The 18275-nt window shown below is 36.1% G+C and overlaps 2 protein-coding genes across 2 annotated transcripts; one reads left to right on the top strand and one right to left on the bottom strand.

The window, feature by feature from the left end:
• The first annotated feature begins 3227 nt into the window (after positions 1–3227).
• LOC120211148 lies at positions 3228–8009 on the top strand. Its single transcript, XM_039209764.1, has 4 exons — positions 3228–3614; positions 4405–4640; positions 4771–5527; positions 5710–8009. The coding sequence occupies exons 2-4, from the start codon at positions 4407–4409 to the stop codon at positions 7893–7895; spliced, it is 3177 nt and encodes a 1058-aa protein (XP_039065695.1). The 5' UTR covers positions 3228–3614; positions 4405–4406; the 3' UTR covers positions 7896–8009.
• A 975-nt stretch (positions 8010–8984) lies between these two features.
• On the bottom strand, positions 8985–12015 carry LOC120211146 (clp protease adapter protein ClpF, chloroplastic-like). Its single transcript, XM_039209763.1, has 8 exons — positions 11496–12015; positions 11298–11357; positions 10971–11065; positions 10643–10815; positions 10199–10311; positions 9539–9584; positions 9295–9335; positions 8985–9210 (listed from the first exon to the last, which is right to left on the bottom strand). Exons 1-8 carry the CDS (start codon positions 11829–11831, stop codon positions 9055–9057), a joined length of 1020 nt encoding a protein of 339 aa, XP_039065694.1. The 5' UTR covers positions 11832–12015; the 3' UTR covers positions 8985–9054.
• Positions 12016–18275: the final 6260 nt, after the last annotated feature.

Genomic DNA, 18275 nt, shown 5'->3' with positions numbered 1-18275 from the left:
AGAAAATACAATTAAGACCTATTGATGGTTCATTCATTAATCTAATTTTAAATGTTAAAAAAGTATTTTTTAAGTTAAATAAGTAATATCTATATCTATCTATGCAATTATTAAAATACTACTCCACCCAAATTATGATATCATTATACCACACTTAGCATTACTATAATATATACATGCAATAATGAAAGTAATCCAACTTAGGTTAAGATATCATTATTTTCACTGAAGTTTATGGAGTTAATGAATTATATGTGTTATTATAATATTTAATTCAAATTAATTAATTATATTTTTTATAAAAAAACACTAGTTTTATTAAAAAAAAAAAATATTCAGAATTATAATGAAGATTTATAAGTATAACTGTAAATGTAAATTAAATTATAATTAGGACATTTTCCTATAACCATGACACAAAAACTAGTCACCTATATCGCATAAGGATCAAAAAAATGTTAAAAAACCTACCCAATACTCGAATAAAAAAAGATACAAACAAATTTGACTGCATCGAAAAACGAACTAAAAAAAAGGATGAAACTATCTAAAGAATACCGACAAATCGCAAATCAGATTCAAGCGACATGAGAAAATTATCTACGAGCACAAAACACTATCCAAATCAATCTAAGGGTCCAAAGCAGAGAATATCAGCATGATAACAAATAAGTGACATCTTAATGGTGATATCAAATCCAGCTCTGAGAAAAAATATAAATGAAAACAATGGTTGAAAAATCGAAAACTATAAAAAAATAGAGGAAAATGTGTTACGGAGACAGAAATAAACGTGTCATAAAAACATTAATAAACATGTCACAAAAATAAAATTTTTCTTATTAAAAACTATAAAAAAAAAGACAACCGACAGTCGATAACCAAGACCAAAACTAATGTCGTCGCTTAAACAAAATCAAAGAAGAAATTGAATATTGGTGATTATTCTAATATATATATATATATATATTCACCATAGTTAAAAAAGTCATGGTGGGACCCTAAACATATATTTAGGTAAAATCTTCCCACCACCACTCCTACTTAAACACTTTAGAAAGCTTCACGCATTTTCCATGAAAATGACAATTGCAAAAGTATGTATCTACTGGGGACCACAATTAAGATTAAAGGGTAATCACAAAAAATGTATATACACGATATCTTTAAAACAGCTTCTAAAATAATTCAATTCCAATAATACCCATATAGCTTTAATTAATTTTTTTATAATTTAATTCCTCAATGCTTTCGATTCTTCTTTTGCTTTAAATTTATTTTAAGCCACATGTTTTACTTCCATTTCGATATAACTTCAGTTAATTTTGTTTAAGGACATTTATCCTACGCTGGGAGGAAACATCCCTTATGAAAGGTATTTAAAGAGACTCATTCTCCTGATCTTGTTGAATGTGACTAAGATACTTCTTTGTACGTGCATCGCTGCTGCCACTGTCCGGCTCGGCTCGGCTCCTGTAGACAACATATTAATTAGAAAACTGAGTTTAATTTCAGCTAGTTTAATAGCTATTTTTTGGGCACGAAACTGAATTGTTTTGTGTCTAGGTTCAGCCAACTATTAACATGGGAATTACATAATTAATTACGTGATTAATACGGAAATAAATAAGTGTTTATGAATGATTTTTGTTATGATTTTACCCTTCATTCAGCTTATAAATAGAGACGGTTTTTCTCATTTTCAAATCATCTAAGAATCAAACATCATTTCTTCTTTCTAAAAAGTCTCTCAAAGCTTTCTTATTTTTTCTGTGAGAAGAGCAATTCCACTACTGTCCACCCTGAAATTTGGGTGTACGGTTTTTCAGAGAATCGTGCTAATCTCGGGGGACAACGATTATATACATCGAGGTGAAATTCGTTTCTAAGGCAGTGGTCTATACCACGACACGGTTGTTCGATTAACCTTTTAATTATTTTATTAATTTCCAGCTGGTGCTAACAACAATCGATGAACTTAAGGTTATTGCCAAAAACAAAACTATTGAAGATGAAGACCATGTCATCACCCATCAATCATTTAACAAGCAAAGACCAAAAGTTCAATTCAATAAATTTAGTGGAACAATTGGAGCTTTTTTATAATTTAGTGATTAAAACGAGACGACATCTAAAGCTTGGTGACTAATGTTATAGTTTACCCTATCAAAATTATACAGACACCAATTACATAAATGCTTTAAAAGGAAGGTAATATTGTAATTACGCCATATTCTGAAGGGCATTTATCAGAGTAACTTTCTTCCTAAACCTCATCCTTTCACGCAGTTAGATTTTCAGACAGAATCAGGGGGCCCACTTAGTTGTATGCTATGTTTTAGCCAATTAAAACAGAATCTACATTGTAATTAATTCTTGATTAATTTACTACTTTCCCTTTTGGTTCAACGCTAATTAACTTCACTATTTTCCCTTTGGATTTGGAGATAACTAAATGATATACTAATTAATAAGCATTTTCAAGGCATTTAAAATTGTTTAATTTAAATTTCATCCCTATATTTTTTTAAATTGAAAACATGGTCCTTTTATTTTAACTTTTCAATATCCTATCCTGATACCTTGCGAGAGCTTAGAAATTAGTCCATTTATTGAGAACGCATGAACTTGAAATACTGAATTTTTTCCTGATACCACGACGACACATGATTAGTTGGCTTTTATCGCAACATAGGTCGGTACCCGACACATGATTAGTTGGCTTATATATATATATGTTATATATAAATACATGATTATCATTTGAGAAATTAGAGATTAAGTTTTGTTTATATATAATTATGATTAATTTGAATTTATAATATCATGATTCAAAATTTAAATCTTATTTAAAAAATTTAGTGTATCGTCTCATTAAATTAAATAATAATTAATAGAGTTGAAGTTACCAAAACCGTGTTGTAATTAATTTTTATTGTTTTTCATACATTTTGAGTAAATATATGATATTAATTGTTTAAATATTCTCAATTATTTAACAATAAATATTCATATTCCTTATATTTACAATGTTCTAATCCTAGATTTTAAAGAATTACAATGAATATTTTAACTAATGAGACTCGATTTGTGCGTGTTGAATTATAATGAATATTTAAAAAAAACAAATAATACAAAAAAAAACAGAGAATAAAAGGTGACTGATTTTGACAAAATTCATGTCACTGTTATTAGAAGAAGTTCATTTGTTTGTATTGTATGGGGAGATTTCTTATCCCCATCTCTCTCTAACACCTGCTCAAAACAATCAACTTTTCCTTCTCTCTTCTTCTCAGTTTTCTCTCTATAGAATCAAAAATAAAAATTAGATCTTTAAAGGAAAAAAAACATTCTTTTTTTATTCTGTTCTTTCTTTGTTCAAGAGAGTGGCCCAGTAGATCGTAATCTTCAGCCCCTTTTCTTCTTCAATATCTACACGATCTAAGCTCTTTAAATGATGTTACAAAGCCACCCACTTGTCTGTTTCAGCTGAAAATCATTGCTGTAATTTATTTTCTGGGTCGTTGTAAAGCTTTTTAACCTGAGAAATCTGGGAGGTGATAAATCCATGGAAGAATCTTGGGGGATATGTGATTAAGGGATGTGGGCCTAAGGTAAGATTTCTTTCCTTTTTTTTAACTTTCTTGCAATTTCACTCATAGGTTTCTTTTATTTACCATCTTATGATTTGGTTAATTGTTTTTGGATAAGGAATATGTACTCTTGTTTGTGAGCTGTTCTTTTATCTGTTCTATTTATGGTTTTTGGATTGTGGTTGATTTTAATTCTGATTAAATTAAATGGATGATCATAGCTTTTTGTAATGATATATTCAGCTGTTAACATTTGTTTATATCTCTGGGATCTACTCTGTTAGCTTTGCTTGCTAATTTATCATCTTAATCACCCCTTTCTTCATAAATTTCAATAGCATTTTGCTTCCATGATTATGGGGTTCCTAATTCCCCCCCTCCCAGCAGCACCTTTTTCTTCAAGATTCTGTCTTTATCTGGGGATTTTAAACGTGCATGAAAGTGGTTTTGGTGATTCAGTTATGATTTTTTGCCTGCTTTTAGTGTCATTAGTTATGAATTTATGATCATATTACTTTGCCATAGACATTTTGTTGCTTTGGCTTGCAACTATTCATGTTTATTCGATTCTGGCTGATATTTTTTTATTTTCCGAATTGTTTTGTCAATTCAGTAACAGTTGATTGTGATGAAACCCGAGTGATAATTGGATTTTACTGATTATGTTTTATTCAAGTAAGTTACGAGAAATTTGATCATGTCTCTAAGATAGTGCATTAACAGTTCTGCAATTCGATGAACGACGAGTGTTAATTGTAGCCATGATTGTTCATTGTATGTCATATTAATTAGACTTGTTGAACAATTTCAGGAATGGGAACAAAAATTCAGTCGAAAAGCTATTTGCCAGGATTTTACTCAATGAGGGATCTCAACGAGGATTCTAATAGTCGTAGCTGGCCACTTTATTACGGGGATAAGACTTTGAGAAATGGTCAGTACTACAATAGTTTTTTCCCGAAGGCTGTGGCAAATTCATATCCTCAACATGATAAGGACCGGTTGAAGAGAAAAATGCTCGAACATGAGGCTATATTTCAGAATCAGGTAATAAGGTCTCAGCTGATGAATTTGAGTGTTTTTAAAATGGCCATTTTGAAATGAATTTGAGTGTTTGTTTCACCTCGTTCCCCCTCCCCCCGATATTTATGTATCTGAGTTCTGTATCTTCATCCAGTTATCTGAGCTTCATCGCCTGTATAGAATACAAAGGGATTTGATGGTTGAAGCAAAAAATAAAGAATTACAGAAAAATCAGATTCCTGTTGAACTATCTTCATCATCAAGCTTGTTAACGTCACAACTTCAAAATGAAGTTGCTCACGACTGGCATATCCCCAACTTCTCTGTGGCGAACTCTGTTTGTGGTAGACCATCGATTTCTGGTGTTGAAGATGCTCATTCTCCCCTTAGTTCCGTGAAGGGAAGCAGCATCCAAGCTGGTCCCTTTTTGTCCCCAAATGGACTTAATTCCAAGGACGTTGAGGTGCTAGACTGCAGGCCAATAAAAGTAAGGAAAATATTTGATCTTCAACTTCCAGCAGATAAGTACATTGATACTGACGAAGCTGAAGAGTTCAGGGATGACACAACATCCGGCATGTCAAGTTATCTTCCAAATGGAAATGGGAAAATTGGGCCTGAGAGCGGTGGGAAGCAAGATGCATGTTTGAGGGGCAAAAATAGTTTGGCTGACTTGAATGATCCAGTTCAAATTGAAGAAACTGAAGTTTCCACATTTTCTCACTTTGTTGGCCATGATACCTATCATGGAGGCCGTGAATCGTCTGCTAAACCAAAGCCAGCGCTTCTTGGCTTGCCGAAAGACATTTCTGTGAATTCTCATCACCAAAGTGATAATCGGTCTGTAAATAATATGCATGTTGGAAAAAACGAGAATGCTAGAGGATTCTTTTCCCATGTGCTTGAAGGTGGTAACACTCACTTGTCAACTACTGAATTGCATTATATTCCCTTTGTAATTCTTGTATTGTACTCTTTGGCTTTGACCGGATGGTATTAGTCTGGTTTCTATGCCACGTCTTGTTTCTATGCCACGTCTTGTTTGAATGATAACGGACACTCACAATTCCATTTTTGTTATTTCGGTTTTCAGGGCACAGTAGAAGCAACTCGACATTTATTTCACAAAGTTTCCAGCCACAGAAGTTGTCTTTATCATACCAGCATGCACATGGTCTTTTTGACAAAGCTCATGATCCACCAATGTTTTCACCAACTGATCAAAGCGAGGCAGGTCTCTCAAGAGAAAGAATGCTTCACAGTTTAGAAGTTCCGGGAAGAAATTGTGAAATTTCCAATAATAGCAATCCAGATTCAAACATGGGTTTCAATGTTCCTAGTTTGGGTCCATTTGCTTCTTCTGATCCGGAAAATCTATGGTCTCATTCAGTTTCTTCTTCGGAAAAGCCTTCCAGTAGCTTAAACCTGAAGTCCATGTCAGTTCAGGCTTGCACATTTATGAATTCATCTGATCTTTATAGTAAGAGTTCTGTGATATCACCCCATTGCGATGGGAATCTCGGAGAGAAGTGGCCGGCGAGTAGCAATTCAAGACTTAACCCAGGTTTTGGAAGAGAATTGCCCAATCGAAATGGTTTTTGTTATGGATCCTTGTTGGGATCAAAGGAACTTGCAATACACTTCCTTTCAACCAGTTATGATTATGCGAATGGTGCTGCTTCTGGCAAGGGGATCTTCGATCAATTCTCTGCTCATGGTTCGACTAAACCATACAACTGCTCAAATGATGGTGATATGAAGTCTACAAGTGATATGAATTTGAATGTGGTGCTTTCAAACAGTTCATCTAACAATCCAGTTTCACTACGAGGTCCTCAAATAGATGGAGGAATAAAGCATGGAAACCATTCGCCATGGCTGCCATGGCTAAAGGCCAAGCCTGCTTGTAAAAATGAGGGCTTAAGTGCAGGAATGGATCTGAATGTTAGAGAGTTGAGCTTCTCTCAATCTTCTCCACAGCAATCAACTAAAGAAGACGAGATTGGCAATGGTTTCGGTCAAATGTTTACACAGAATTTGAAGTCAGATTCATCCTCCAACAATGCCGATGCCAGCAGGAGTGAAATAAGTGAATGTCTACGCGATAAAAAGATTCTAGGGATTCCCATTTTCGAAAAACCTCATGTTCCGAAAAATGAGTCTTCTTTTACCTCCCCGTATGTATCTGTTCCTCGGACATCCGAAGGTGAAGGGGAATATAAGTGGAAAAATAGGTTACTCGATATTAATTTGCCTTGTGATGTGACTGTTGATGCAAGCCAAGACATTGTTGCAGAGAATTCAACCATAGAGCAGGAAGCAGATAAAAAGTTATCATGTTTCAAACATCAAATTGACTTGAACTCGTGTGCTGATGAGGATGAAGCTTCTTTTATACCGAATGTTTCGAGCACCAGTGTGAGGATGACTGGAGGAATAATAGATTTGGAAGCTCCTCTCGTTCCCGAACCTGAGAATGTTATTCATGGAGAAGAATTATCAGCAAAGGAAGGTGTAACTTTGGAATCAGCAGCACAAAGCCAAGATGAGTGCATCCAGCATGAACTGAAGAGTGCAGCTGAGGCAATAGTTGCCATCTCATCATCCATTCAGCACATTCATTTGGAAGATGTCAGTAGCAGTTCATCTGAAACTTCTACGAGTGACCCCCTAAATTGGTTTGCCAAGACGGTTTCCTCTTTTTGCGAGGATCTTGAGAGCAAGCTAGAGGCTTTTTCGAGAGATAAAGATGAGGGTCGAGATGAATCTTCCTTAGAAGAGATCGATTACTTTGAATCGATGATTTTGAACCTAGCAGAAACCAAGGAAGAGGATTATATGCCCAAACCTCTGGTTCCCGAAAACTTTAAAGTGGAAGAAACAGGAATTACCTCATTGTTAACAACACGAACACGAAAGGGCCAGGGAAGGCGAGGAAGGCAACGGAGGGACTTCCAAAGGGACATCCTTCCAGGCCTCGTTTCCCTATCGAGGCACGAGGTGACACAAGATATTCAGACTTTTGGAAGTCTTATGAGAGCAACAGGCCATCAGTGGCAGTCGGGATTGACAAGAAGAAATTCTAACAGAGGCGGTTGCGGCAGAGGCAGACGACATTCGGTAACTAGCTCTCCTCCTGCTGCCACAAGTTGTACACCATTGGTGCAACAACTTAATAATATCAAGCTGGGGCCGGAGGATCGAAGCCTTACCGGATGGGGAAAGACAACTAGACGGCCTCGCAGGCAAAGATGTCCCCAGTACCATCTCTTGCGTTAACCTAATCGAGTATATTACAGAGGGAACTAGGTCATTGTTTCGAATCACACTTGGGAAGAGCTTCTCATAGCCTTTTGTGTACACAGTAGCATGAAATCCGGCTATACTTAATCGTATGTCCTCGAAAGGTTACGAACAACTTACATTGTCTATAAATAAAGTTGCATGATTTCTTCAAACGGTATGATATACGAATAACCAACCATTAGAGCTTTTTTTGTTGTTTTCGAGCTGATTCTTGCAATGCATGTATACGTAGTAGTACGATTGTTCGATCACGGTATTTTTAATAACATAACCGATAAAGAATTCATAAAGTGACTCTAAACTATTTCTATTTTTTTTGGGGGGGGGGGGGGGGGGAGACGAGGAGGGAGGGCGCGTGGAAAGGGAATGAGGAAGATCTAAGTTTTGTAAGCTATCGTTGTCTGAAAAATGTTGATGTCGGGAGGGTCAGAGATTGGTCGGTTGGGCGTACAATCTTGCCCTTCTAGATTCTCTCTTACGCAATCACATTTCATTGTTTTTATTTTTTTATATTTATGGGCAAATTAAGCGTTTAATACTTAAATTTTTTATTTTAATATCTAAACTTTTAATTTTTTTAAAACTATACCTAAAATTTAGTCTTTATTTCATTTTAGTACTCAGTTCAAAAATGTAATGTTATTTTTTTTAAAAAAATTAAAAGTTTAAATACTAAAATGGATCAAAATTGTTATTTTAAGTACTAAATGTGTTAAATTTTTAACGATAAAATACTAAAAGGAAATAAAAACTAAACAAAAGTATTATTTTAAAAAAATTATGTACTAAAACGGATAATAATTTAGGTACTAAAAGCGTAATTTACCCTTATATTATATCATATCACTCCAACTCTCCCCCTTTTTCATTTTATAATAAATTTAATCAAATAAATTTATATGAAATAGTTGTCAGCGTAGTAATTTTGTTGAGAACGAATAAAAAGTGAAAGCAAATGATTTAATTTGAAATGGAAAAACTGCTTAATGACCAATTTAAAATTTGATCCATAGTTTGGGACCTATAGTGCAATTAACCAAATAAAATTCTTAAAATTTTAGTGCAAAAGGATTTTATATCTTTCAGTGGGGATCGAGTAAAAAGACTCTTTTAAGAGATATTTACATACTGATCAGAAAGAACCTCCACCTTCATCGTCTTCGGGATCAAGCGGAATTTCATGGCGGGGCTTGTTGTACTTCTCGCGAAGCTGCTTGATAGGGATGAAATCTCCGGCTGCATCCATCCCGTAAAATAGAAAAGAAACGTAGGGATGATCGAACCTTCTCTGCACATGGATATCGACGGTCACCGCCATGAATTAAAGGGAATAAAATCGAGTATCAAGTTGTGTAATTACAATCCCACTCACCAACTCTGGTTCCTCTGGGGCTGAAAGATTCTCCTCAGGAACTGCAAAGAAGAAAAATCACATATAGTGTTCACCGGTGCATGTAAGAACTATGAGAAAAGACGGAATACAACTGCAGTTCCGGACCCTAACTCAATGAGAGTAAAATAAATGACAATGGAGATTCGACCAGCTTCGAACAAACAGAGAGAAGGTAATCAATGTCTAAAGGAATCAAGTAAACAGCGATACCGAAATGGTTTACCATATGCTACTAGTAGATTAGGGTCTGCATATACATCAACCAAGACCTGACAAACAACATAGACCTCATTAGAAACATATGATTAAATCGATCCATGCCGTGCCCCCAATGATCTCATTCCTGCTACAAACCGTAGTTGTGTATTCGATTAAGTTAGTTCCCATCAAATTCACTTAATATTTGGACATTATCACTGCATTAAATATCGGTAAATTCTTATAAAATTGTAATATGAATAAGAACATGGGTCTCCTTTCCGAGTAAGTACGCAACACCACTCCCTTCTCTCTTGCCCTCTCTTTCTGTAGCACAAGACCCTACGATATTACATGACAAACAAACTTTAAAGTAGGAAATCAATGAAGAACGTGTGTATAAGGTTCGACATTTGAATGATCGTCGACTAGGTTATAGGCTAAGAGAAGTTAGCACCCTATGGAGTTCGATCATATCTCTTCATTGCATGGTATGATCTTAAAGGAAGCATGCATAAGACCTATCTGGATTTAGCTGGTCAAAATGAATACGTTTTCCGTATAAGAATTATGTTTTATTGGTTTCTCTTTCATATTTGCATTAAAAGCAAAATAATAATATCTCGATTATAGGGAAGAGTATACCACCCACTCCCGAGTGTTGCAAGTCTAGTACTGATCAAACCTGATAAAATGGCTGATTACAACCAAGAGACAATTTTTCAACCTGTGCAGCTTCCATCCACGCGCTTGATTCACAGCACACTGGATCCATCCCACAAACTACAGCTCGATAACCTGAAAACGATGAACAAGTAGAGGAAGATAGTAAAAAGAGGACAAAAACCTCATATTAATGCTATGTAAAACTTTAAGGTGTTGTCCTCCACTCTCATCTTACGTCCTATTTCTCTCTATCTTTACAAAGAAAAAGCGGGTGGGGCAATGATCAAGTACGAAAGCAGTAATAACATATTTGCGAGCAATAGTTAGATACAGAAAGAAACATGAGTTATTGAACTGAATACTGCAATATGCATATTATGGTGAAACTTCGGAGAAAGGATGGATGGGAACAAAAAAGAAGAGGAAAACAAAAGACTAGTGGAGATCATATTTGGCTATATACCAAAACTTTTATGCTGGACTTTCTGTCCCAAACGAAATGCATATTGTGCATTTTCATGTGCCAATGCTTTTGCAGATGCAGCCAAAGATTCTGCCTCCAGTTTGGAGATGTCATCCCGCAATTGAGCAGCCAAAGCATAATTCTCGTTCTCAATCGCATTTTGCAGTTCTCCACTGCGACGAAACGAAGGAAATCAAATAGTCTAAAGGACCCCAAATGCATCTCAAAATCAAATAAAAAAGAAGATACTACAAAAACTCAATCTCTCACAAAAATCAATTGGCCTGCACTCTAAGAAGAGTGCATATAACATAAGCAAGGGACTCACCATAGACGCACCAAACTTAGAGCCTTATCTTGTGCTTCACTCTTTGGGGATAAACCTCTTTTCTCTTCTTGCTGCTTAAGGATTTCTGCTTCAACCTTCCAAGCAGAACACATATTAATAAACACACTACATACATACACATCCCCAACTCCATTTATCACCATAAGAGTCGGATTGCAACCGAGCATACATACGACTCATGACAGTATATATAAAGCAGTAAAGAACTGATACATGAAAGGGTAAAATGAAAAGTAAATGATTCTACCGAAGCTAATCATTCCATTAACAATGACAGCCATGGGGATGAAAGATGTCACTTCTAACCTCATTAAGCTTGTTTCTAAGCTGTTGTGCAATTTCATATTCCTCCAAGTTCAAAGCACGCTGCAAATCCACAAACACACAAACACCAATTACCAAATCCTATGAACCGAAAGACAAATACAGAAGCTTGTCTTGGACTCTTGGTAAGAAAAGATGAAAATTTCTTATCATAGATTAAAAAAGAAGCCCTAATCGAACCTGAACTTGAGTAGCCAAGTCTAACTGGAAAAAGAAAATCAGTATATCTTCATTAGCAGCCTCACTTCGCTCTGAGCTTGCACCCAATTCCTGGTCACCTCCTTTAAATGGCCATACAGCTTTAACCCCAAAGCCCCTCTTCTTCAACAAATTGGGGTTGCCTTCGAAGTAAAAACTCGGCACGTACCCACGGCAGACAAATCGTCTACCGATCCCAGATTTCATGGGCGCTTTTCCAATTATCTCAAAATGACGCCTCCCAACTACTTCTGTTCCATAGACAGCTGTGTTTCCTGAGCTTGTTAAGCCCCTGCTTATTGAAAGGGTCTGCACCATTTTTTTCTCAGAAAAGGAGGAAGTTTTCCTCTTTTTTGAGGGGAATCACTGAGAATAGAATTCTGGGTATTTAATTTCGTCCTCACAATATCAAAATTATTTCAAAACTACATCAGCTGCAGGCTTTCAAGCGATCAGATGGACAGAGATGAAGGGAAGGGAGAAGAAGATGAAAATCGATATGTAATCTGGATTAGGGGGTTGAGTGTGTTATTGAACAGAGTGTTGACACGTGGAGAATGTTTTAGGCCCGATAGACTCGTAGCCAACATGGATCATTTCTTTTCTTGCCTCTGTTTCTGGGCTTGTTAAATCGGGACGAAGTGAAACTTGAAGTAGGATAAATTACACCGTTTTCACTTCTTTTCTTATTTTATTCATCTTATATTTTTAATTTTTTAATTTGTTCGCTCTTTGTTATCTCTAATATTGTAATTACATGTAATTTTTTTATTTAATATAAAATAATTAAAAATGCAAAAGATAAATTACAGTATTATTCATTGAATTTTACTCTCTCTCTTATTTTGCTCACCTAACAATAAAATAAAAACATAAGTTGATAGAATGTCACTGCTGGCCACCATCAACCATCATAGATGGTGGTCGTTCGGTCTCAAATTTCATGGATCGCTTCGCCTCGCCACCTAGAGTCTAAATCCTACTTCCATTTTGTCGAAACTTACTCCGAAATTCACGAATTGAATATTGAAAGTGAGAAAGTCAAAACGTTTCAGTCGAGATTCACGGATTCTGAAACATTTTTCGGTGAAACAACCGCCATATTTGGATTCAGGGGTTGAGACGAATAAACCCATGAATTTTGAGATCGAACGACCACCATCAATGACGGTAGAAGATGGTCGGAATGAAAGATAACGACGATAATCGGTCACATTATTTTCAAAGTGGAGAGAAAATGAGAGGAAAGAAGAAGATTCGAAACGAAGTCGTTTTGATTTATATTTGAGTTTTTTAAAACGGTGTTTAGATACTTGTGTAATGTCATAACACCATTAAAAAGTTAACGACAAAATGAACAATATAATTCAATTTGTAAAATTCAATGAGCAAATTAAAAAAATTGAAAGTATGGTAAGTAAAATAAGAGAGAGTAAAATTAAATAAAGAACGGTGTAATTTACCCTTCAAGGTAAAAATCACCAACACAATATCCGTCAGTACATATGAGAATAATATTTTTTACTATAATCATCGATATCCGATCTATTGATCAACTAATATTTTTCCGTTATTGTAACACTTAAATTTAAGTGTTTAATTTTTAAAATTTACAAGTATCCGACTTACAGACCGGCTTCAAATAAAAGCTCAGATCATCCTGAAATATTATAAACAAGCATGTTTAAGAGGAGGATACAAGAGAGACAGAAATGGCTTCCCTTATCATGAAAACAAAATATCAGAGTTTTCATCTCTGCAATTTCAGAAAGATTAAGAGAATTTGCCTTAGCAAGGTATCTGGAGTGAAGCGAGTATTCTTCAGCAGCAGATAACGGAGGCCCACTGAGGTTGTCAAAACCAAGCATTTCAGCGAAATTCCAACCATCTTGGGCTTGAGCAGTTTTTTCCTATCGTTCTTGGCGTCTCTGATCCGGATCTTTCATCAAGGACATGAAAGCGGGATCCAAATATGCATCCAAGAAACTTGAGTTTCTGAAATATAAAAAATTATTTGACATGATCAATTAATTACATTAAATTGAAATAGACCATGATCATTTATCATAATCAAAAGAAGCACAGTAATTGAAAGCGAATACCTGAAAAAGCTAGCCATAAAACCACATGGAAACTAAGAGAAGCGATAGTTGGCTACATGTCATGAATCCTAATTATCTAGCAACTAGACATAAGTAAAATAATAACAACATTTACTTCTTGCTTTTGTAATATATTCCTTGAAAGCTATTGAATCCAAAATTTTGAAAAAGCAAATCTCTTGTATTATTACAGCATGTAACAACTGCATGCATCCACATACGGCGACAAAAAAGATGAACCCTCATCATTTCTAGAAAGGGAAGAGTGATAAGGTGCATATTTGGTTTCCTCTTTATATCCCTCGGAATGCTTTTATTGCTTGGTTCACTATGTTAGACAGACTCCCTACTCGTGATAGGTTGCGACGTTTGAGCGTTACTGTGGAGGAAGGCTATTGATTTTGCTTGGATGGTTTGGAGTCGAGGGACCATTTATTTTTTGGGTGTGCATATTCAAAGGAGGTTTGAGGGGTATCTGTTAAAAGTCAAATAATTTAGGCACCAAATTAGGCACCAAATGGTGTTGTCAAAGTCAAAAATTAGGCACCTAATTTTTGTTGAAATTGGGTAATGAGATAATTAATTTTAGTCATTGTAATTTAGGGTATTTATAAGATTAGTCATTAAGTTTCAACTATAAATACCCTAGCTCATATAGCTTCAAAATTATCCCAAAGCATTCTAGCTTTCTTCTAATACTAGAGAGAATTTAGAGAGTTTCTTGAGAGTTGTTTTCTCCTTTTTATCAAGAGAGAATTATCATTGTATTCTCCTTGGTAGATTGAGAGAGGTTGTAATTCATATTTTTCTCATAGTGAAATTCTTCTACCGGTGTCCGTGGTTTTTACCCTATATTATTTAGGGGTTTTCCACGTAAATTTTGTCTCTTTTATCTTCATTTTTATTTTCTCAAACTATCAGAGCCAGATTTGAGTGTGTAATATCTGCTTATTGTCTTTGTGGTTGCCACCAAAAGGTGGGTCCTCCAACATAAGAAAATAAGAAGGTATTACCCATTCTTTGAGGTTCTAGAGAACTATTCACGATAGTGAAATAGTGGGAGCTATCAATAATAGAAGCTATGGCAACAAAATTTGATATTGAAAAATTCAATGGGAGAAATTTCTCATTGTGGAAATTGAAGATGAAGGTCATTCTGAGGAAAGACGCTTGTCTAGCAACTATCAGTGAAAGGCCAGTGGATTTCACAGATGACAACAAATGGATCGAAATGGACGAGAATGCTATGGCAAACTTTCATCTAGCATTAGCAGATGAAGTATTGTCAAGCATCGAGGAGAAGAAGACAGCTAAGGAGATATGGGACCATCTCACCAAATTGTACGAGGCCACATCGCTGCACAATAAAATTTTCCTTAAGAGAAAATTGTACACTTTCTGTATGCCAGAATCTACTTCAGTGAAGGAGCACTTAAATACACTGAATACTTTATTTTCTCAGCTTACATTATTAAGTTGTAAAATAGGAGAACAAGAACGTGCTGAACTTCTACTTCAAAGTTTACCGGATTCGTATGATCAACTCATCATCAACTTGACAAACACTAATGTCACTAGTCTAGTCTTTGATGATGTTGCAGCTGCTGTTCTACAAGAAGAAAATCGGCGCAAGAACAAGGAAGACAGACAAGTAAATCTGCAACAAGCAAAAGCGTTAACAACGATGAGAGGGAGATCAACAGAACGTGGCCAAAGTAGCAGTCACAAAAATGGTAGATCAAAGTCGAGGAGCAAGAAGAATTTAAAGTGTTACAACTGTGGAAAGAAGAGTCATTTGAAGAAGGATTGTTGGAGTCTAAATAAAAACTCAATCCACAAGGCAATACCGCAAACACTTCAGATGATGGAGATGCTCTATGCTGTGAAGCGTCAACCACCGTGGAAGGAAGAAAACTATTTGCAGATATATGGCTCATTGATTCGGGAGCAACATATCACATGACCTCAAGAAGAGAATGGTTCCATTATTATGAACCTGTCTCAGGAGGATCTGTTTATAGTTGCAATGATCATGCCTTAGAGATCGTTGGCGTGGGAACCATCAAATTGAAGATGTATGACGGAACAATTAAAGTTGTTCGAGATGTGCGGCACGTGAAAGGCCTGAAGAAAAATTTATTATCCTACGGATTGTTGGATAATAATGCTAGCAAGATTGAGACACGGAAAGGAATCATGAAGGTGTTCCGTGGAGCGCTTGTGGTGCTGAAAGGTGAAAATATAGTTGCAAACTTGTACATGCTGAAGGAAGAGACATTGCTAGAAGCAGAAGCCTCTGTTGCCTCATGTAGTTCAGATTCTGCAATGCTATGGCATAAGAAACTTGGACACATGTCAGAACAAGGAATGAAAGTCCTTATGGAGCAAAAGCTACTTCCAGGTTTAACAAAGATATCACTTACTTTATGTGAGCATTGCATAACAAGTAAGCAGCACCGGTTGAAATTCAACACATCAAATTCTAGAGGCAAAAGTGTTCTAGAACTGGTTCACTCTGACGTATGGAAAGCACCAGTTACATCCCTAGGCGGAGTAAAATATTTTGTCTCATTTATTGATGACTACTCCAGGAGATGTTGGGTGTACCCTATTAAGAAGAAGTCCGATGTGTTTTCAACTTTCAAAAACGTCAAAGCGCGGGTGGAACTTGATTCTGGAAATAAAATCAAGTGTTTCAGAACAGATAATGGAGGAGAATACACAAGTGAAGAATTTGATGACTTTTGTAGGAAAGAATGCATTAAAAGATAGTTCATAGTGACGAACACTCCTCAACAAAATGGAGTGGCAGAGCGGATGAACATAACCTTGTTAGAAAGAACAAGAGCAATGTTGAGGGATGCAGACCTATAAAAATCATTCTAGGCAGAAGCAGTCAATACCGCCTGTTATTTGGTGAATCGAGCTCCATCAACTGCAATAGAGCTGAAGACACCAATGGAGATGTGGACTGGAAAACCAGCTGATTATTCAAACCTCCATATATTTGGAAGTATAGTGTACATGATGTACAACTCCTAAGAAATTTCAAAGTTGGATCCAAAATCCAGGAAATGCAAATTCTTGGGGTATGCTGATAGAGTAAAGGGGTATCGCTTGTGGGATTCCACTGCCCGCAAAGTGATCATTAGTAGAGATGTTATCTTTGTAGAAGATAAACTACAAAGAAAAGAAGATGATGATAGCGCTGAAAAGTCAGTTACTACTCAGATACATGTGGAGAAAGAGTTTGAAGAAGGAGATTCTTCTGAAGTAGAACCAGCACATGATGAACAAGAACCAGAGAGTTCTGAAGCTCCAACAACTCGTCAATCAGATCGTGTGAGAAGACGTCTCAATTGGCACTCAGATTATGTTATAGAAGGTAATATTGCATACTGCCTTTTAACAGAGGACGGTGAGCCATCAACATACCAGGAGGCAATAAACAGCTCAGATGCTTCACTGTGGATGATGGCGATGCAAGAAGAAATCGAAGCCCTTCATAAAAATAATACATGGGACCTTGTGCCACTACCACAAGGAAGGAAGCCAATTGGTAACAAATGGGTCTTCAAAATCAAGCGAAATGATGACGATCAAGTTGAGAGGTATCGTGCAAGACTGGTGGTCAAAGGATATGCTCAAAAAGAAGGTATTGATTTCAATGAAATTTTTTCTCCTGTGGTTCGACTAACAACAGTTCGAGTAGTTTTGGCAATGTGTGCTACATTGAACTTACATCTAGAGCAACTAGATGTTAAAACAGCTTTTCTTCATGGAAATCTTGAAGAAGAGATTTATATGCTCCAACCTGAAGGTTTTGAAGAAGACGAAAAGAAGAACTTGGTTTGCAGGTTGAACAAATCTCTGTACGGTCTAAAGCGGGCGCCGAAGTGTTAGTATAAGAGATTTGATTCCTTTATTATGTGCATTGGATAAAACAGACTTAATGCATACCCTTGTGCTTTTTTCAAGAGGTCTGGTGATAACGATTTTGTTATATTGATGTTGTATGTGGATGACATGGTTGTAGGACCCAACAAAGATCATATTGAAGAATTGAAGGCACAACTGGCTAGGGAATTTGAAATGAAGGACTTGGGATCAGCAAACAAGATTCTAGGGATGTAAATTCACCGAGACAGAAGTAATAGGAAGATTTGGCTTTCATAAAAGAATTACTTGAAGAAAATCTTGTCACGATTTAGCATGCAATATTGTAAGCCAATTTCTACCCATCTTTCTGTTAACTTCAAATTATCCTCCAGTATGAGTCCTAGCAGTGAAGAAGAGATGATGGAGATGTCTCGAGTGTCGTATGCATCAGTAGTGGGAAGTTTAATGTATATGATATGCACAAGACCAGAAATTGCACAAGCAGTGGGAGTGGTTAGTCGATACATGGCGAATCCAGGCAAAGAGCATTGGAATACAGTAAAGAGGATCCTGAGATACATCAAAGGGACCTCAAATGTTGCATTATGTTATGGAGGATCAAACTTACTAATCAATGGGTATGTAGATTCTACCTATGCAAGGGATTTGGATAAAAGCAAATCTACTACAGGATATGTGTTCAAAGTTGTTGGTGGAGCTGTAAGCTGACTTTCAAAATTACAGTCAATTGTGGCTACATCCATAACAGAGGCAGAATATG

Source organism: Hibiscus syriacus, unplaced genomic scaffold, assembly GCF_006381635.1.
Source record: "Hibiscus syriacus cultivar Baekdansim isolate YM2019G1 unplaced genomic scaffold, ASM638163v2 tig00109958_pilon, whole genome shotgun sequence".
NCBI lineage: Eukaryota > Viridiplantae > Streptophyta > Magnoliopsida > Malvales > Malvaceae > Hibiscus > Hibiscus syriacus.
Note: the sequence above shows the minus strand (reverse complement) of the source record. Positions and strands in the feature narration are given on the sequence as shown.

Bases quoted from the DNA above. Each gene is read 5' to 3' on its own strand.
- LOC120211148 (XM_039209764.1), top strand. From the start codon at position 4,407: ATGGGAACAAAAATTCAGTCGAAAAGCTATTTGCCAGGATTTTACTCA. The intron at 4,641-4,770 runs GTAATAAGGTCT...ATCTTCATCCAG, and splicing joins AGGCTATATTTCAGAATCAG to TTATCTGAGCTTCATCGCCT. The intron at 5,528-5,709 runs GTAACACTCACT...TTCGGTTTTCAG, and splicing joins TTCCCATGTGCTTGAAGGTG to GGCACAGTAGAAGCAACTCG.
- LOC120211146 (XM_039209763.1), bottom strand. From the start codon at position 11,831: ATGGTGCAGACCCTTTCAATAAGCAGGGGCTTAACAAGCTCAGGAAAC. The intron at 10,312-10,642 runs GTATATAGCCAA...CATCGTTTTCAG, and splicing joins AGTCCAGCATAAAAGTTTTG to GTTATCGAGCTGTAGTTTGT. The intron at 9,585-10,198 runs GTTTGATCAGTA...GTTGTTTGTCAG, and splicing joins GTAATCAGCCATTTTATCAG to GTCTTGGTTGATGTATATGC.